This window comes from Macaca nemestrina, chromosome 5, assembly GCF_043159975.1.
Source record: "Macaca nemestrina isolate mMacNem1 chromosome 5, mMacNem.hap1, whole genome shotgun sequence".
Classification (NCBI taxonomy): domain Eukaryota; kingdom Metazoa; phylum Chordata; class Mammalia; order Primates; family Cercopithecidae; genus Macaca; species Macaca nemestrina.
This window is the reverse complement of record NC_092129.1, coordinates 127338330-127360256: the sequence shown is the minus strand read 5'-3', so window position 1 is coordinate 127360256 and position 21927 is coordinate 127338330. Positions and strand designations below refer to the sequence as shown.

The 21927-nt window shown below is 36.0% G+C and overlaps 1 protein-coding gene across 3 annotated transcripts in view; it reads right to left on the bottom strand.

Moving 5' to 3' along the window:
• LOC105479546 (3-hydroxy-3-methylglutaryl-CoA lyase like 1) overlaps positions 1-21927 on the bottom strand; it is a 159392-nt gene that overhangs the window by 14369 nt on the left and 123096 nt on the right. For all 3 annotated transcript variants that reach the window (XM_011737548.2, XM_011737549.3, XM_011737550.3), the window contains one exon: positions 3504-3629. In XM_011737548.2, the coding sequence (XP_011735850.2) occupies positions 3504-3629 (126 nt within the window). The remainder of the gene's footprint in view (positions 1-3503; positions 3630-21927) is intronic.

Genomic DNA, 21927 nt, shown 5'->3' with positions numbered 1-21927 from the left:
ATAATGTTAACATTTTAGATTTTTCTGCTTTATTTCAGCATATCTTGAATCTGACCCTTGTATAATAATATAGGTAGACACACTTGAAAAAGTCGTAATTCAGGCTGGTATCTAGAGTCTAGGAAGGGCAATAATGGAACTACAAAAACAGTCTACAAAGCATCAGTGAAGGACAATCAAAATGATAATGTTTTGGAGCAGTTTATAGATAAGAACTGACTTAGAAAAAAGACTATCCTCTTTATGAAGAAACAAACTTGAAAAAGCCATAAGGATTACGGAAAAGGTGAATGCATATATATACATATATATTTTTTAAACCAAGTTCAGAAACACTAGTATGATATTGAAGGAGGTAGTTGCAAGTGAAATAAAATGAAGTAGTATTTAGTACACATCTGGAACTTATTCGCCCGAGAGGTTGTACTGTCTGAAAGTACAAATAGGATCAACAAAGGCTTAGGTAAATCCATGGATGACAGATATGCAGTTGGGTATAAAGGCCAAATTCAGGGCATGCCTTTGGCTTTGGTGTAATGAAAGCGTCACTATCAATGTCTCCACCCAGTACTTTTGTTGTTACAGGAGGAGGCAAAGCATTAGGTGGATTAAGCACAAACTTGTCCTTACATGGCATTTCATAAGCTTCTATGTTCTCCCTCAATATGGACTAGAAACAATGTGGGATTAAAGTTGAAAATACTCAGTTTTCCTTGCTATTATAAAGTACTTTTTAATATCTATGAAAACCTGTGACTTTCATAAAATAGACAAGTATAAAAACTCATAGGGGCTCTTCATAACAATATCATTTTAGAAATTGGAGACATTTCAATAGAGCCAATTGCTTATCTCTTTAAGAATTAAAAATATTTTAGAAAATGATACTTGTAAATTTCATTTTTTTTTTTATTACAAAGTTGTTTTCAGGATACTAACATTTGCTTTGGTTTGAGAAATTTGGTTTTCTTGTGGTATAGGCTTTACGTGGGTATCTATTTAACATCCTTAATCCAATGATACTTAAATTCTGTAAACAATTAACTTTGGATGCCTTTCACTTATAAATTATATCCAGCAAGTGTTGATAGAAAGATTTTAGCCATTAATGTCTTTCTTCTCTTTTCAGTAATTCCATTTGTAACATACAGTAGAATTTGCTGATATCACACCAAAGAATTTTGTTTTGACTTTTCTCTACCATTTTATTTAATCAGTAGATATCATTATGAAAACAACACTGCATGTATTCTTAAATCATTTATCAGGTGCTTAATATGTCTCATGTACTATGATAGATTCTGGAGTTTCAAGAACCTCACATAGAATGTGGTTTCTGCCTTTAAGGTCAAGCAAGCAATGTAGACTCACAACAGAAAATTCTGTACCATAGTTAAAGCCACAAATAGAGATATGCCCAGGTTATTATGGAGGCAGAGGTGTGAGGCCACCAACCAACCAAGGAAAAAAAAAAAGCAGAAAGGAATGTGTCAGGGAAAAGTGCCAAGAAGGGTGAAGCCTGATTCGAGGTTTATACAAAATGTATAGAAGAGGATGGAGGATGTATGGGTCACTGTATGTAGGCAGACAGAAGAGCAGTTCAAGATATCTTAAATATCCATGGTGCATATGGATAAAGGTAAAATATACCATTAACCCTGGAAAAGGTAATAATAGGCCAGATTATGTGATAGAGCACAGGCTTGCTTTCAGGAAATTAGAATCCACTGATCAGTGCTCAAGCAGAAGTAGAGCCTATTCATACTTATATGTTAGGTGTAATCCTTTGATGGTAGCATGGAGGATGGATTTAAAGGCAAGTCTAGAGCCAGCAACCAGTATAGAGGATGAACACCCAGGAAAGAGATGTGCAGACCTGCATCAATGTAGTCATAGCAGAGGTAGTAAGGAAGGGACAAACAACCAAAATATTTTAAAGTCAAATTAGCAGCTGTGGTAACTGATTGGACATGGAATCCATAGTGAGATTAAATTCTATAGAGAATCTTGGTTTGTTAGCTTGGGTGACTAGTTGAATTGTGGAAGCTACTCAATGTGGCAATTCTTGGATGGTAAAACTTTTAGGAATAGACTTGACTTATTTGCATTTGGACTCTGGAGTTATGGAACATAACTAGCATATATGAAGCATCAGCTATCAGCTATGGAGTTCAATTCAGTCATCTAAATTTCTAAGAAAGGAGCTATTTATGCTCATTTTATGTCATTAGCTTCTGATATAAATGATTAAGATATGATATAAATGAAATAACATTTATTTCTAACCAGAGAAAATAGGCAATAGCTTTTGGTGTTTATGGGTAACAGCTGTTGGTGTTTAGTGCCAAGTGAAATCAGTCTTTCAATAAATATTTATGGAGCATCTTTATGCCACAGGCACCAAGTATAAAGTATGAATAAGCTGTCATAATTGCTCTGTGGTTGCATTGGAAGCTAGACACATAAACAAGATAATTATATAACCTTGTGGTAAGTTCAGAGGGAATGCAGAGGAAAACATGAAAATACTAAGGAATGGGATCTAACAGTTTGACTTGGGGGATAGACAGGGAGATGCTAGACGGCTTATTTTTAGGATGGTGGTGTCTTACTTTCCAGGCCAAATGGAATACAAGGCATAAGGCCATTTCATGTGGTAGTGAAAACCTGAGCAAGGGGTAGAAGTGAGGAATAAAATGGTATAGAAGTGTAGACCAGAAGCAAGTTCAATGCAGCAGGAGCATCAATGTAAGTAGAGTGAGGAAAAAGGAGGAATAGGAGCAGCAGAGAGTAAAAAAAATTTGTTTTACAATACAGGTGATTATTTTACATCGCAGAAAGAAATTCTAAATGACTAATCATCTGTGATTTTTATTTTTTTCCTAAATAAATCTGTTCTATAGACTAACAGGTTGTGTTAACAATCACAGGGCAAAACAAGGTGCTGAATTTGTTGGATGTGGTTACATAGCACGTGACTTTTCAGGTACGACTTGCAAAGAGACTATTCTTGCTATCCAGTGTCTCACATGCTAAGTATTACGAAGCTCCCCTCTTTCACTGATCATTTAAAAAGTGCCCTGGGAGTTCTTCCAGAAGCTGTAGTTGTCACTGTGAGACAATCAAGATCTCAGTTTTCTCCAAGAAAAACATTCATGCAAAAAACAAAACTGCAAAACTCAACAATCGTAACAGCAAAGACACAGGCTCCAACTCACAAAGTGTATAAAATCAAATCAGATAATACATGAAAAAGTACTTTAGAGGTCATGAAGCACTATAAAAATGTGACTTGGTAGCATTATTGGTGATTGAGCTATAGCAATGAGTTACTTTATAAAGACCCCAAAAGAATTTTTATTGCATTTTCCCACTGTGCATTTTAGCAAATAGCAAAAGTGTAGTAAAACTTTGACCTCAAAATTGCTTCCCACATCTGAGAAGCGTTGCAATTTGGAGCTGCAAGGAATGCATGAATATTAAAATATGTTAAAGTAACTTACTGTATTGAGCCCCAGGCCATTAAGCATATATATCAAGTCCTCAGTGGCTACATTCCCAGAAGCACCTTTTGCATAAGGGCAGCCGCCTAATCCGGATACTGCAGAGTCCACCACATTGATTCCCATCTGGAAAACAAAGCAAACCACCTAAAGCTTGTGTGTTTATGGCATGTAAATTGTTGCATTTCGATTTAACCTGTGGTAAAGAGCAAATAAGCAAAATCTGAACTGGTTATTCAAACATATTCACTTACCCACTGTCCTCTAGAACAGTCCCCGGGGTGCTTATTTCTTTTATAGCTAATTTTGTCTTTGAGGCTAACAGAAACTCTGCTAAGGCTCTCTGAAACTAGAATAATCTTTGATCAAAAGTAAAATGGTGTTGTTCGTTGGTAGCAGCTCAACTGTATGTGGTGAAGCTTAGAGTAAGGTTAATTTACTCCAGACTTTCACATATTATCCAGTTCTCTAGCTTTATTCTAAAAGCATTTTATAAGCAACATGAAATATTTTCAACATTCTAATTCAACATCAAAATGCCTTAGATGACTGGTAGGTGTAGGGCGGGGGAGGGAGAAGTCACTGGGTTTGAAGTAGGATTTTGTGGGCTCACTTTACCCGTTCAACTCATCCAGTATTTATTGAGACATTCATTGTTTTGCACACAAAACTCCACTGCTTTGGGAGAAGGAAGAAGTATTTAAGAGACAAAACACTTGCCACCAGCAGTAACACCAGCTTACATTTTTTGGTTCCTCACTAAGTGCTGGATGCTGTTATTAACAAATTATGTGTATTAATTCACAGTTCTCCCCAAAACCCATGAAGTAGATACTCTTGTATCATCCGTCCCCAGTTCACAGAAAGAAAACTCAGGTACAGAGGGAATAAACAATTTACCCAAGGTCACCATCTGATAGGTGAAGTCTTCTGTCTCCAGGGAATCTACACTCTGCCTTGATTTATGTAGCCTCTGGAAACATGAGAGTTGGCACATGATTATGTGCTTGGGGATATCAGAGGTGGAAGAGTTCTCTGTGTGCTGGAGAAGTTATGGAAGACATGAGCACAACAGGGTCTAAGAAGGGCCCCGGAGTTCAAATCTCAATATGAGAAGAACAGAGGCAGACATGTCATTCCTTTGTGAAAGGTAACAATTCAGTAATCAGAAGTTACAGTAAAGCCTAATCTGATTCTTCACTCTTGGGCATTAAAGAAAAAGTAACACGACCACATCTAAAATGAGTAGCACCTGGAAGCAGAGCTCTTGGTCAACCAACTAGATCATGGTTCTCAATCACAGGTTGCTGCTTTACATCCCCCGAGTTCAGAAGGTCTGGGCTGTGACTTGAGAATTTGAAATTTTGACAAGATTCTGATGGCTGCTGCTCATGTGGGAATCTTTCTCCCTTCCTTCCTGCCTTCCTTCCCTTCTTTACTTTTTTTTGATAAACTTTTAATTTTAAAATAGTTTTTGATTTTCACAAAATTTGTGAAGATAAAACAGAATTCCTGTATATTGCACACTCAGTTTTCTGTATGGTTAACATCTGTTACAGAAAACATTATTCAGTGATACTTATTAAAGCACAGCAAGGATGACTTTATTTAGGAACACTGCAATAGGTACAGGGACCACATGCAATGCAGGAGAGAGAGACTGTGCTCAAATCAAATACAGCATGGGCTAGTGAGAATTTATAGTGCGGGGGTGGGGTGGGGGTCAGTGGATTAAAAATTACTAGGAGAAAACATCAGGAGTGAAAGCAATTCTGGCTAAACTGACCTACCAGGATTTTTGCTGAAGACAGGTCAGAGTAATCAGACATGACCTTCGGGTTGGTGGAGGAAGAGAGACCTAATCAGATTGAGTGTTTGGATATTGAGTATAGGGGTTCTTGCTAAGCTGATGTAGTAGGAATTGCTAAAACTGGATTTTCCAAGGAAGTGCAGAGGTGGGCTTAGAAGTTTTAGAAACCTGACTAAAGTTTGGCTTGTCAGACCGTATATTATTATGGCATATTTGTCATAACTAAAGAACATATATTGACATGTTTTTATTAAAATCCATGCAATATTCAGATTTCTTTAGACTATGACATTTATAAAGACATTTTTAAGCATCTGTTCCGGGAGCTCACCAGTATACCACATTAGTAGTAAGGTATCCTTAGCCTCCTATGGGCTGTGACAGTTTCTCCAAACTATTTTGAGTAGTATAAGTCAAGTTTTGTTTTGTTTTGTTTTGTTTGAGATGGAGTCTTGCTCTGTTAGCCAGGCTGGAGTGCAGTGGTGCTATCTTGGCCCACTGCAACCTCTGCCTCATGGGTTCAAGCAATTCTCTTGCCTAAGCCTCTGGAGTAGCTGGGATTATAGGTGTGTGCCACCACACCCTGCTAAATTTTTGCATTTTTAATAGAGACAGGGTTTCACTATGTGGGCCAGGCTGGCCTCAAACTCCCGACCTTATGTGATCTGCCCTCCTCAGCCTCCCAAAGTGCTAGTCATGTATTTTTTACAATGTCCTTCAGTATGGGTTAAGTTTTTCTCCTGTTAAGACTGGAGTTATAGAGTTTTGAACCACAGAGGTAAAGTGCCATCCTCAAAGCATTATATCAAGGATACACAATATCAATATGAATTATGATGGCTGATATTAACTTTTATTGTCTGGCTGAGGTGGTGTCTGCCAGGTATCTGCACTATAGTCTCCCCCCAGTCTTTCCATATTGTATGTTTTGGGAAAATGTCATTATGCATAGCTCATGCTTAACGAGTGGGGAGTATCTACACAAAAATTTGAATTCTTCTGTATGGAAAATTTGTCCATTCTCATATTTACTTATTCTAACATGTATTTATATTAGGGAGGACTCATAGCTAATTATAGGTAATTATTTTGCACTTTGGGTTATAACGTAATACCAGTTTATGTCTTTTGTTGCTCAAACTGTTCAACATTTGGCCATTGGGAGCTCTCTGTTGGCTCCTGTGTTCTTTAAGCATGCCAAAGGGACCGTGGGTTTTCAACCACTTTCCTAGAGTTTCCTTTGCAAGACTGAAAAGGATACTTACAAAGCCTCACAAAGGAAGAACTACAGTCCTTAAAAAGTCCTAGAATTCTTTGGGACCTAAGGAAAGTTTACAAAGGATAGACTGTCTTCTCTACCTCCATTTCTTCTTCTTACACTCTCCAACATGGGAAGTTCTCCATTGCTTTCTTTCCATTACCACGGTGTTTCTCACATAATGATCTGACAAGCTGTCATATTCAGCAGTAAAATACTCGTACCTTTAGGACAATTTTCATTTACTATGAATCAAAGCAATAAGAATGGGGAATTATACTTTAGAAGTGAAATTTGTGGCATTGTCCACAAATAATATTTGCTTGGAAAAGGCAAATATTAAGATGTTGTCCCATCTCTGGGAATCTGCCATGATATAAACAGGCAGGGGCATTTCTTTACTTATAGGTTAAAATTGATCTATTCAGTGCACCTGAATGTATCAGCTTAGGAGCCAGAATTTTCCATTATTCTCAATCCTGTCAACCCACTGTAATCACCTGGAGCCCTTTTTAAACGACTAATGTCCAAACTTCTCCATAAATTAATTAAATCAGAATCTCTGTCCTAGAATCTCCTCTTAGCCAGTGATTTTCAAACCCCTAGAGTTTCTTATCTATCTCACCCTTTATCAGTCCGGGGTATGGATCTGCTTTAACTTTAGAGAAGCTTTGTACCCTGGGGCAGCAAACAGTTAACCAGGACTGGTCAGCATTTCAAGAAAAGCAGGTTTTGAAAAAAAACCCAAAAAAGTATAAAGTAGCAAAAGTCAGAGGAATCAGCATGATAGGTGAGAAACGGCTTCAGCCCGAAATGTGGATAATTCACTTTTGGGATCTGGAATCCACATATCATGTTCCTTTTCTCACTACTGAGGATCAAGACCCCGCAACTACAGGAGTCCCAGAAGGGAAACTTGTTACCTTGTCAAAAGAACAGTTTTTAGTCTTAATTGGCCTTTTGGGAAAGAGTGAGGAAACAACAGTCATTCTTCTATTTTGTAACTAAAGGCCAATGTAACCTATTGCTTGGGCAAAAGTGAAAGATTTATTTACAATAGAGAAACCAGTATTACCACAGAGGAACAATAAATGACCAATGCCACACTAGAGCAAATATAAATAACCAGTGAAGCCAAAAAAAAAAAAGTTCAACCTCACATTAAATCAAAGATTGTGAGTGAAAACTGTAACACCGCATTTTACACTTTCAGACTGACAACAATTAAAGAATGCTGGCTTTGAAACAATATAGCATAGAGCTCAAATATATAGAACACTCTACAACTTCAACAACATGGACTAATTTCACAAACACAAGGTTGCTTGAAAAAAGTCAGGCTCAAAAGAAGACATACAGTATGATTTCATTTAGATAAATTCCTAAAATAGGCCACACTAATCAAATCAGTGAGAAGTTAATAATTATCCTTTGAAGTGTGAATAAAAATGGACACAAGGAGAGCTTCCAGGGTGCTGGTAATAAATTTCTTGAACTGAGTCCATTACATTGACAGTATCAGTTTGTGAAAATTCATTGAGCTTATAATTTGTACACATTTCCATGTATACATTATAGTTCAGTAAATATCAGTGTCAAAGGGAGTGTTGCTGGAACTGAAGGTAAACAAACTAGTAGGAATATACAGTTAATTGGAATTCTTTGGGTGAGCAATTATTTAGTAATAAATCTTCACTTGTCAATATTCTTTGTCCCAGCAGTTCCTTATCAAAGAGTCCTTTCTAGAAATATTTAACAAATCCTAAGAAAATAACAAAAATAAATGCATGTGGGTGATGTATATTGTATATTTGTTTTCTATAGGATATACAACACACACATATCTATATAAAGACTCATCACAGTATGTTTTTTTAAGAATGAAAATTTGAGAACCATCCAAATGTCTCACAATGAAGAATAACTTTATGGTGTAACTATAAAACAAAATGATGCTATTAAACTGTACAATTAAGGGAAAAAGAGGTTAGAAGATGTTATAACAGTACATACAGTCATGATAGAATTTTCTAAAAACAAAAAGGATTTGGGAGATATATAAAGTGCTAACGGTAGCGATCATGGGTGCTGTGATTATAGATAATTTATTTGACTTTAATTCTATCTCTGTTTTCCAATGCCTCCAAAATGAATGTTAATTACCTACCTAAGCAGAAAAAGTAAAAAAAATAAAAGTTTTTTGGAAATTTTAGCCTGTAGTAAAATGACAGTAAATAAGTGAAAATGAATGTAAATAAATCCAAGACTCTGAATGTATTCGTATGTTGCAATAATGGATCTTTCTAGGATCTAAGACTACAAGACTAATCTGCAAACATACTCTGGTGCAAGCAGACAGAATCTGAGTAAAAGAAGAAGACTTGTAAAATGGTCTTTCTGACTTTTCTAGTATCAGATTAGCTCTAGACACAGATTCTCTTTCAGTAAGCTCTAGTCACAAATTAATGGACTCAATTCTAAAAGCAGTATGTGGATTTAAAGTTTAAGCAATTTTAAAGAGTTTATTCAAGGATATATGATCTGTAAAGGAGAATATTAAGGCATCAGTTCCCTTTAAAGTCTCTCTTTTTTAAAAATCACAGCACTTTAAAAATATATTAATGCAATTTCCCATAAATTCTCTATTTTATTAAGTATGTAATTTTCTTCTCAGAAATAAAACTTTTCTCAATGATACTGTTATCCTTATACTAAATTATATGCTCGTATTTCTAAACAAGATGCCTTGGAAATTTCTAGTCATAGTCTTCTAAGAAAATTTGATTTCACTGTGTATGTTTTCTTCATATCTACTTCCTTATTTCATCAGAAATAATTTTAATATGTAAACAAGCTCTGGAAAAACTAGGAAGAAAAACATTTCTTTTTATTATTCTTTGTTACAAAGAGTGGGCAGACATTTTTACTCAACCATTAAAATCATATCATTGTGTGTTTGAAAATAATAGGCCACTTAGCTAATTTTCCTATATGAGAGACTTTCGGTATTAAAGGATTACTCTTTGAAAGATGTTCCACTTCTCTACTTTTCAAGCACGATCACTACTTTCAGACTCAGGTTTGTGGTGTGTGTGTGTGTGTGTGTGTGTGTGTGTGTGTGTAAGAACACAGCACAAACTTATGTTTGCACCATATATCACAAAAGCAAAAACAGTTATTCTTTGTTTTGTCTATTTTTGATTTTTGTTTTTGAAGAAAAGTCCATTTTTAGATGAGTAACCACAAGGTGGCAATATAGCACCAAAATCCACCAAGTTAAAGTCAAACATTTACAACCCCACTGTGTTGCAGTCCCTCAAAATTGTAAATAAGTAAATAGTTTTATATTTATCAAGCAAACAGGTTTTCTGCATTTAAAATAAGGACACTCTTAACTAATGGTGTAGAACACATGAAAATGTGGTTCAATATATTCAGCATATTTGTAGTTTTCCTTTGACTTAAAGTGTTTATTAAGCACACTCTTTGTGCCAGGGTCTTGGGATAAATAAAAGTCCTGTAGCTCACGGAATTTAGCATTATAAATTAAAGTGACTATATATTTCGGCTGTTACCGAGAAGTAGCTTATGATTATCTAATGAGAAGCAACTGTTTCTAGTGCTCAGGGAACCAATGCTTTCTAAATTATATACATATTTATTTATATTCATATATAACATGTATATATATAACATATTTAAATATTTATATATAACATGTAACATACATAATATATACATATATTTTATATAACATATATATAAATAAATTTATATAATTATAACTCTAAGGACTGAGATGTCCTTGGCTTCTCCTTTTCTCAAAGTTCACAATTAAAGCTATTAACCCCGTGGCCCAGGATACCATAAACCTTGTGAATTCAGTTATATGTACTCTGTCTACTTGAGCTCTCTGCATATGTGCTTGGACCTAAGGCCAGAGGGAAATGAATAAAATGCTAGTGGCAACTTTTTCTGGAGGAGAGCAAATCGCCTGTAGATATATCATAAACATATCATGTCTGTACTCTAATCTTAGGTGAGCTCTGGGGAGTATCGATTCTGTGTGACGTTCTAATACTCAGATGTTGCTGATGTGCTAACTAAAAGTACCATCACTACTTTTTCTTGTTGCTATAAGATCTTATAACCCAAATAAAATGAATAAATATAACAATAAAGGGAGTAAAAAAATCATTTGCAAAATTTCTAATCTATATATTCATGTTTTCAAAATATTTTATGAAACCTAAAATTTTAGTTATTGAGGTTACCAAAGTCCCAAAAAACAATTAGAGCTGGATTTTTTTTTGAAGTCATCTACATTTTTTATCCCCTAAGATCAGTATTTTCTTTAATAATCTATAGTAATGGTAAATATAATTTAAAATAATACATTTTCTGAAAGTGAAAATTATTCATTTTAACATGACTATTCATGTAGAATAAAATATCAAAATATGCTTATTTTCCAATATTTTTATTCTCAACTTGTTTCTCATAGCTAATATTCACTTACCAAAGGATTGAAATTACCCATACATGAAGTATTACTCGTACTCCAGTGGCCAGGCCAAATAATACTAATCTATCAGAGCACCCTTTCCAATAAGCCCAGATCTTGCCTTGAGGTGCTTCTCAACCAAGACACTAAATAGATACTATATGAGCTATTGTACAACCTGAGAGAGAACCCTACTTGCCATTGATGTGTATTGGGAACATAATATATGTAATATGTAAGCCATAGATAATGAACAGTTAGCATACACGAATAATGTCAATGTTTTAGTAAACAGGAGTATATATAAAAATTGGTAAGTAAATAATGAGATTATATATAGATGTAAAGAGAGAGAGTTATGTTGAGGAATGACTAAGCTAATGTGATTATTAATCAAAATAATTAGACTTCTCATCTTTAAAACTGGCTTTCCTAAATGCTTCCCTCCTCCTTGCCTTCAAAAGGAGATAGATTATATTTCTACCTTCATTGGATACTTTCAAATTGAGACAGAAATGGGAGTGTCTACACTGAAGGGAGTAAGAAAAAAAAGCAAGAAAATTTTCAACTTCTTTAAGACTAAAAATAATAAATACTATTAGCGAACATTTGCTGAATTGCTTACTTTTTCACAGGGATTGTACCATGTGCTTCACATATGATAAAGCTCCACAAAGTCAACCTGAAGTGGTCAGTAATGCATTCCCATTTTACTGATGAGTAAACTGAGGTTCATGAAGGGTAAGTGCTATGTCCTGCTTCATATGGTTAGTATGAGGCAGGGTAAGAATGCAAATCCAGGTTTAACAACTATGTGCTACTGCACGATATTAATAGTTAACAAAATACTGACTATATGCCACACATATTACTAAACACTTTAGATGCATTGATTCATTGAATCCATATAACAACTCCAGGGGGCAGGGTGTGAATTAGGAAAAGAACATTGACAAATCAAAAAGCTTCCTTTTCTTATGAGACTTTCTGAAAAGTTTCCACACAAGTTAGCAACATTAGCAAACAACTTCAGAAAGTAAATATTTGTTGTCCTAGCGATTGTATTTCTAGGAAGCTAGCCCAAGAAGACAGCCAGAAATACTCAGATAGATTTATGTTCGAGGATGAATTTTTTTGTAATATTACTCAATATTAACAGTGAAAATAAGTTCATAGGTTAAATGTCCAAAAATAGAGACAGAGTTAATAAATTACATAAGATTGACTATTATGAAATAGTAAAATATTTCTGTATAATACAATATTATATATACAAAAAATATAAAATATAAATATATAAACAGTACAACCTTATATATACACAAATATATGAAAAAAATGAATAGGAGAAAATGGAATATAAAAGAACATGATACTAACTATAGTTCCATTTATTTGTGTTTCTAGATTTTTTTTCCAATCCTTTACAATAAATATATACCACACACATATTTAGGACAAATGAACTTTATTAATAAAGGTCTATCTACATTTTTTCATAGTCATTTCCTTCTTCTGCCACTATCATACCCCCAAAAGTATGCTGGTCTATCTCAGGCTCACATGACTTCAATTCCATTCAAATTCTATAGATGATTCATCTCAGAATCATCTGCTTTTGCCTGTTGTTGATTGGATAATGTTCCTATCACTTTGCTTCTGTAGCCATCCATGTTCTCTAACATCTTGCCATAAAATAATTAGACCAGTGCTCCTCAAACTGTAATGAATATATGGTTTCATTTAATAGGTCTGAGGTGGTACTTGGGATTCTGCGTCACTTACAATCCTGAATTATGCCAATACTACTTGTCCCCAGAACACACTTGAGTGGCGAGAGACAACAGATCTTCCTGGAAACATCTCAGATGTTAATATATCCAGCTTCAGTCACAGTGGCTCCCTCCTGCCTCGTGCAGTATTTCTTAGAATGGTATCATCCGACTATTGGAATCACCTGATGTCCTAGTTAAAAATGCAAAAAGGTAGAACCTAAAAAGGTGCTACCCCCAAAACTGAATTTTTCTTGTAAAGTATATTTGTTGTTTCAAACTCCAAGATGGTTTTTATGGATAAAAAAATTTTGAAAATTTCTAACCTTGTGGCTGAACTGTTTATCTGTGGCAGATAGAGCTAGTTCATTACCAAAAATCTGTTTCTTCTTCCAAGACCCTCAGCTAGCTGACATTACCAAGCTGCCCTGTACTTAGGTATGGATATGTGACTACAGTCTAGCCGATGGCATGCAAGCAAAGTGATACAGGCCATTTCTAAAACAAGTCTTCTTAGAGACTACAAGGATTCTTCTTCTTTAATAGCCAAACGCAGATGACATTGAGGCCTTAGGGCATGGTGAGCCACAAGGTGGAACTCAGGAAGCTGCCTGAGTTCCTGAATGACCACTTGGAGGAGACAACACACCCATTTACCAGGAACATGTGTAATGGGCTATTAAATCAGTGAGAAACAGACATCTATGTGTTGGAGTCATTATTCATTTTGAGGTGTGTTTTTATATCAGCATGGCCAATTGGAACAGATATGCCAATTGATAAAAGGTTAGATTAAAATCTGCCACTTTGCTAGCTGCTTTCTATTTGTTCCACATTTTTAATTTTTTTCCTCTTATCTGCCTTCTGTTAATTGAATGTTTTATGATTTTAGTTGATCTCTTCTGTTGACTTAATATTTAGATTTCACTAAATTGTTTAGTAGTTGTCCTCTCATTTGCAATACACATCTTTCATTAACCATAATCTATCTTCAAATAACCAGTCACACATAGGGAAGGAGCTTCTAACAGTATATTCTCAATTCCTTCCATGTAGCCTTTGTGCTCTTGTTTCCCTATCTGTTACTTTTACATGGATAAAGTCATAATATATTGCTACCATTTTTTTACTTTAGGTAGTCAGTTATCTCTTAGAGCAATCAAAAATAAGGAAAAAATGATCTAATCTTGACTTATTCCATTTCTGAGTTCCCTGAAGGAACCTGGCTAGAATAAAAATGGCAGAGATTCAAATCCTGGTTTTTGGTGAGCACTCACTTTTTGAATGTGGGAGAAAGAAGATGAGTTAATGAAAGAGACAAGGAGTTCAGGAGGAAGTTCATTGTCACAAGCCAGGGTAGAAAAAGTTTCTCTAAATACATACCACAGTGATGAGTGCAACAGATGGTTAAGGAAAATGACAGCTGAGAAAATCCACTGGATTCATGCCATTGACAAATTTTGAAGTTGATCATTTCAGCAGAGTGAGAGGAGCGGGTAGAGCTGGCAGTAGATTTCACAACAAATGAAGAGCATACAGCCTACTGCTTAAGAAGTCAGTTTCAGAAGACAGACTTCCATTTGAACCTGTTGTGCCATTTTAACTGTGTGATTTTGAGAATATTGTTCAACCTCTCTGTCCCTCAACTGTAAAACGAGTATAATAGTATCAATTAGCAGGCTTGTTGAGGATTCTATGAGATCTTTCATGGAATGTGCTTATCATATAGGTTGGCACATAGCAAAATGCTGGATTTTAAAAGTATATGACAAGGATGTAGAGGCAGACAGAGGACATGTGATAAAAGGAAGAAGAGAGTTGAGGAAGAATTTGAGGGGGGTATGTGAATAGAGAGACATCGAAGTTATGTGAGACATGTAAGTAGAAAACCATAAAAGACAGAACTAATTAAATGGAAGTAAGGAATGATGCCACAAACAGAGGAGAAAATTAACAAAGAAAAAATCTTATAGTTTAGGATGAGTTTTGGGACCAGGGCAGAAACAAGGAGGTGAGCCAGGAAATTAATAGAATAAAAAACTGTCCTTTGAGTTAGGGTGTAAGGAGAGACAATATATATTCCTTAACAGAGATATGTTAAAGGAATAAGGGCCCTGAAGCTTTTGTAGAAAATAACCAATCTCAAAAACAGTAATTGAGTTCATTGGCTGAGAGTTCTACAAAGAGTTCATCTCATTTCTAGCTAACACTTCTTTTAGACTCAGCTCTGCCCTGCTCTCACAATAGTTTTCAGCGTGTGCACGAAGAGACGGGGATGGAACTAATGGTTATGGGGAAGAGGAGTAGGAAGAGAAGGAGTGAGATCATAAACAATATTGTACTGACAATATCTATTCAGGTTGGAGGTTCCCATGTATTTTTCATACTAATCTGCAAATCACAGACTTTTCAACTAGATAATTTAGCCAAAATCCCTTATATGTTTAATGACTGATTGATTTAAAATGAATTAAGCCCCATAGTTCTTAACAAAGTGCTTTTGGACGTTATCAAAAGTCACATAGGGCCAGGCATGGTGGCTCACACATGTAATCCCAGCACTTTGGGAGACCAAGGCGGGTGGATCACCTGAGGTCAAGAGTTCAAGAACAGCCTGGTCAACATGGCAAAACCCTGTCTCTACTAAAAATACAAAAATCAGCCGGGCATGGTGGTGTATGCCTGTAATCCCAGCTACTCGGGAGGCTGAGGAAGGAGAATTGCTTGAACTCAGGAGGCAGAGGTTGCAGTGAGCCAAGATCGTGCCATTGCACTCCTGCCTGGGCAACAGAGTGAGATGCCATCTCCAAATAAATAAATAAATAAATAAAAAGTCATGTAGGTGGTCAGTTATAAGCAGTTATAGTGATAGATATAGAACTTAGGCCTTTCTGTTCCTGGAATTTCACCAGGAGGTAGGAGGTAAATCACTTCCAGTCCCAAGGTAGATGTTAGTGGGAGACCTGCCTAATGTTGTGAAAATACAACTAAATGTTAATAAGTTTTTTAAAAGTATATTAAAAGACAAAAGAATTGAAAACAGTGGTTCTGACAAAGAATGAGCAATGTTATAAATATTAATAAGCTAGGGATGGCTTGTGAGAATGTACAGACCAGATTTTTAAAAATAGTCAAAGCAACAGGCAGTGTATATTAGCTTCATGATGTCTGGAATTTCACTTTATCTCATTCCATTATACCTTCAGCATATGGCATAATACCCAGAACATAATAAGTTATTATTCAAATATTCTTGAAGGCATAATTGAACAAATAATGAGTATGGCACAATACTGTATGCAATATCAAAATTAGGGTGCATATAGGTGCATATGTGGTAAAAATTGAAGACTACAGCACTACATGTTTGAGGACACAAAAATAAAGGAACATTTGAGTGGATCACTACCTATCTTGTTTTCTCCTTAAACCTTCTTCTCTTGGGAAGTGCCTCTCATAAAGAAGGGTTTCTGGAACTGCTCAGTGACTTTTATTAATCTTGGCTGCAGCTGATTGGACCTAAATTTGGTCAATCACAGTCTTCTCACCCAGACTTGGAACAGACAAAGACAGAATCCATCTTTATAAGAGGTGAGATGTACAGCAAATGAACTGTGGACCAGTAACTTTTTCCATGAATAATGAAGAGCAGAGAAATTCAATCTCTAGTAAAATGAGAAGTGAAGAATAGGTGAATCAAAGAAACATGGCCTGAATTTCAGACAGATTTTCAGTCCTTCCTAAGGTCCACCTTCATTCCCTCACCAGCTTTGTTTTTGGAAGTGGGGACTATTATTATGCTTATGTTATAATTGAGGAAACTGAGACACAGAATTTTAATATCATACATAATGTTATATGTTTGGTAAAAGGTAAAGGTGAGATTCAGAATCAGGTAAAAAAGACTTCTAAATCTCTGTTCGCAACTTGTGTGCATAATTTCTCCAAGAAGTTTCCATGAGACACCTCTATGTCTTCATAATAAATTTTCCTTTTCTGTTTAAGTTAGCCTGAGTTGGCTACTGTTGCTGGGAAACAAATACTGGTAACTAGCATCATTAAGTTAATGACCTGGCAGAGAAGATATTCATTAATACAAATAACGTTAATATAAAGTAGAATGTGGTAGCTATTATGAGAATTATAAACAAAACTGTTCAGAAACACCAGTGAGATAGTTTATCTATTTTGTAGTGGAGCAAGGAAGGGGAGTGGAGGAGAGGAGGGATAGTGAAAATGTTGTGAAATAGTTTGCCTCTGAATTGGGCTTTGAAGGATATTGACAAGGGTGGGAGATGGTGTGGGAAGAGGTATTCTACAGAGAAGAAGCAATGTGGAAAATCATACATACAATGAACGTGCCAAGTATGTACTAACAAGATTTTAATGAGATGTTTATTGTAGGGACTTTGGGGATATGGATGGAACATAGTTCCTGATCATGGGAGGCCCTGTGCCTTGCTATAGGATATGAGCTTTATTCCCTAAGAAATGAAGGTCTGTCTAAGGTTTATGAATAATCATGCTATCATCAGCACTTTGTTTTTTTCTAATTTTCCTAGCAAGGGAGCAATAATTGAGATGGATAGAGGCTGAGAAATATGTAAGTAGAAACATTTGTTAGAAAATTAGTGCAATACATCAAATCGTTAGTGATGACTATTTAAAATGAAGCAGAAGAAAAAAAGATTGTTGTTAATAATTTGAGATACATTTATAAGGTAAAATACTGTCTAAATGAATGAGGAATGATTGAAGAAAGAAATACCATTAAGAAAGCACTGAGATTTCTAGCTTAACAACAACTTAGTAGAGGGTGATCCATTAACTGGAGTGGGTTATAGAATCATTTTTAGTGAAAGGTGAAAGTTGCTTTTTTGAAAATCATTATAGACATAGAAAACTGACTATTCACCGCATGATGTTTCCTGAAGCATTCCTAATTATTCAAAACTAATTTAAATTCATGTTTATCTTTCATTAAATAACTTTTTTTCCACTTCCCCATTTGCAGTTGGAGTGATTTCATGTCTTCGGTAATGTTTACATGTATAGTTAAACATTCTTGTAACTCAAATAATTGGACTCCATTGGTCAGTAAAATAACTTACAAAGATGACACAGTGATTCCTGGGTCTCTAGAAAGAGCACGAGGCTTCCCATTTGCTGAGTACCAGGGGTGGGGGCAGGAATAATGAGTGATAGGAATTTCATATGGGTTTTGTGGAGCCCCATAACAAAGGAGACTGACTTGCTTTCAAAGGTGTATACTAGAGGGCATAGAAGACTCAGAAGCTCAGCATCCAGCTGACTGAGGTAACAGGGCAGCAAAGGCTGAGTGAGATACCTAGCCTGTGGCTCTCAGGTAACTTCAAAGAATACAGAACCCTCAAACCTGGCATAGAAAGCATACAACAATTTCCCATTTTCCCTAGAAGAGCTGAAAGATCACTGGTAGGTATGAGGGAACTAAAATCACAACCAGGATGTGGTACAGAGTATGGGCTAGAGTTGGGTGGATCATGGTTTGGGTACCATCACAAGGACAGAGCTGAATGGGCCAGATAGTCACATCTCAGGGAAAACAAGGGAGGACTAAGGATGTCTGCAGACCAGGTAACTCCCCATTAATGCCAGGATGATACTTAAGCCCTCTTCAAACTTAGCTCACTCATAGGAGGAAGGGGAAAGAGAATAGGGGGAACTTGAAACCTGTTTTAAAGGAGAAGTGGCTAAGCAGATTTACACATGTATTCCATCATTTATTGGGAGACATCTATTTTGTGGGTATTTAAACTTCAGAATTCATTAAACTGGACACTGCTGCGTTTTTACATAGATATAAAATATTATTATGTATGATATAAAGTACAAAATATATTACAGGCCAGGGACAGTGGCTCATGCCTGTGTTCCCAGCTACTAGGGAGACTGAGGAGAGAAGATCACTTGAACCTAGGAGTTTGAGGCTGCAGTGAGCTATGATCACACCGCTGCACTCCAGCCTGGGCTTCAGAGTGAGACCTCCATCTCTAAAAAATAAAAAATAAAAACGTATAGAATATTTTATGATATTACTTCCTTATACGAGTATTACCATTCACATTCTTATTGTTAATTTCAAATAGCTCAAATTCAACTTGATTTCTAAATGACTTACCAAGGACCTTGCTAGCTTGAGACCCACCATTGATCAAAATATCTAACAAGATATTTGTGTTAACGATGGTGTTAATTTTTTAAGCATTGGGTACAACTTAGAGGAAGAGGGAAGACTGTGAATACATAAAATAATTTTTTTTCTGCCACTAGAAATAGTCCAGCTGAAGGCACCCGAAATGGTTCAGTTGAAGCCAGTTATTCAAAGAAGGTAGGAAAATAAACATAAAGTATAATTACAGTTAAATATGTAGAAGAGGAGCAGATTTGGAGAAAACCCGCATATCTAGAAAACATAATCTAATCCATGGTTGAGGCAACTGTGGATATTTGCCTTGGAAAAGGCTCAGAGATAGATGAGAGTTGTAGTTGCATAGTTCAAGATCATTATGTGGTCAAGAAAGCCAACATATTCTGTATGATTCCAGAGCCAAATAGACAAATGTAGATTTTGGTTGATTATGGGGGATAACTCTCTAGCCATTTAATGCTGCCCAAACACAAATGGGTTAGCTTTCAGAATAATGATCTCCTTGCCACTGAAGTATTAAAAGACAATCTAAAGATTGCAGAAGGAATCCCTTCTTCTGTTAGTGAAGCCATCAGCTTTGATGGCTCTAGGATTTTCTCCAGTCCTACAGGTTTCTATGAATACATATTGAAGTTGGTTTGCTCAATTTTATCTAATTGTGTCATCAAATTATAAACATACCCAAATAAAATTAGAATATTAAGGGCTTTTGCTATTATAGTTTTGGGGCAACAGCATTATTGTGATAGGTTCATTTCCTTGGCATCTGAAGATATGACATACAAATGCTAAGCAAAAACATAGTGACTTAATGGGAAGGTCACATGCATATAAGCTTCCAAATGGCATACAACCATGATGGCTAGTGCTAACAGTCAAGAAAAAAAAAGTCATATAAGACATAACTTAAAACATTTGCTGAAGATTCTCATTGAGGAGTGCCAAACCCACACATATTTGGTGTTGTAGCAAAGCAGCCAAATCCCACTAGGCTTACAAAAGCTCCTGTATAACCTGAAACATATTTTACGTTTCTGTTTTAACTTCAACGATTCAAAATACCTGAAATTCAATGTCATCCTTACTTAAAAATGAAAATAGATAAGAGGGAACAACCTTTAGATATGAGTCAAATTCAAGTGCTATTTCACTCACAGGCTAGATAAAAAACACATGGGGTATGCAGGAAAATACACAAAATATTAATCATGGACAGATTAATATCCAAGGAACAAGAAGAGTCCTTTCTTGTCCATCACTTCTTTGCTCTTCATCACAGAAGACTGATTCCTTCAGGATGCATTTCCCCATTTCTCATATCAGCTGGATTCCTGCAGAGTTCAGCCAACAGTAAGCTCTGGTGTTAGGAAGAAGTCACAATATTTCCCACTAACAGCTTTAGATGGTATCTCAAGTAGAGCCCATATTTTCTTTGTGGCCTCCAATGCCTTCTGTTGACCATGGACAGGCCCGTAATGGTTCCAGCTCTCTCACAGTGACTCTGGATGCTGGGCTCCAGTAACACTGCTTCTTTCTTTGTCCATCCAACCTATAGGACTCATTGCAATGGTGGTTTGCTGCTATTGCTAATCTCCAGGAGTGCCTCCTTAACAGTGAGGCAAACAGGGTGCAAATTGTAGGAAGCCACTCAGGAATTCAGTTGGTCAGCAAGTTGAAGATCATCAGCACATGAGAAAGAGTGCCTCCTAAAGGTTGTGTTCTAGTTACCTGGTTTGCCTTACCCTATTCTGGGTCCTGCTAACCTCTGGGATGCTTTTTTTGTCAGGTGTTCAATTTTATACTTTTCCTCTCACCTGTGTTTCCTGCATTCAATTATTTTTGTGTCTTCTGCTTTCTGACTGATCCCTGAAAAATCTAATCAGCCTTTCCAAGGAGTTGAATCTTGAATTATTTTCTACCAAACTCTTATCAAAGGCAGATTGAGCAAAGTGATACTAAACAAAGGCACTTTATGAGATTCACTGTCCATCCTCTTCTAAGTATTTTAGTTCTATCCTTATGCCAATTTCAGCAGAAAGTTCTGGATCTTGTTAGCCAGACTCCTGCAGAGATAGCTTCCTTGAATCCCATTTTCAGGTTATTCGAAGTCGTGACAATAAATAAATAAATACATACATGCATACATAAAAGTCTTGTGAAAGATGACTTTCCATCCCCCCACATTTCTTCTAAAAACCCCTACTGGAGACACTGTCCATTTATTGTACTACATTATATATTAGCCCAGATAAGTAGGTTGAGTTATTAAAGCCAAGAAAAGGGCTGGAGAGAAATTCATTGGTTCCCTTAAGTGAATTATAGATGAAGTTTGGTTGGTTAATCTTGGGAAACACTGAACCAGAGACTCCAACATGATCCTTCTTCCTGTCTCTTTCTTCCCTTCTTTCTTCCTTCCTTCTCTCTGTCTCTCATCATTTTTTTTCTTCTCTGTGTGTTAGCTTTATTCTTTCAAGTCAGCTATACCAAAAGTCACAGAGTTTTATATAAGAGAAAGGAACTCTTTTTCATAAGCTCTAACTAGAAAACTTTTGGGAGACTGATTTTTATTAACCCACCTTGAATCACACATCCATCTGTGGACCAGAAATTGAAGCCAGTGCACTAGAATATGAAAATTTCCCTCACTGGGGCCATGAGTGTACTTTGTAAGCTAGACATTATGGGAGGAAGGGAGAAGGATGCTGCAATTTCTAGGCCCTCACTAGAACCACATGTTTGGAGTGATGAAGACATGTTTTCCTAGAAGTGGGGTGTATTTTGAACATACTAAACAATAAATATTCACTAGATACCTTTTCTAGAAACTATTCAATATATTCTATTGAAAGTGTAACACCAGAAAAGGATTTATTAGTGTTAAACTCCCATG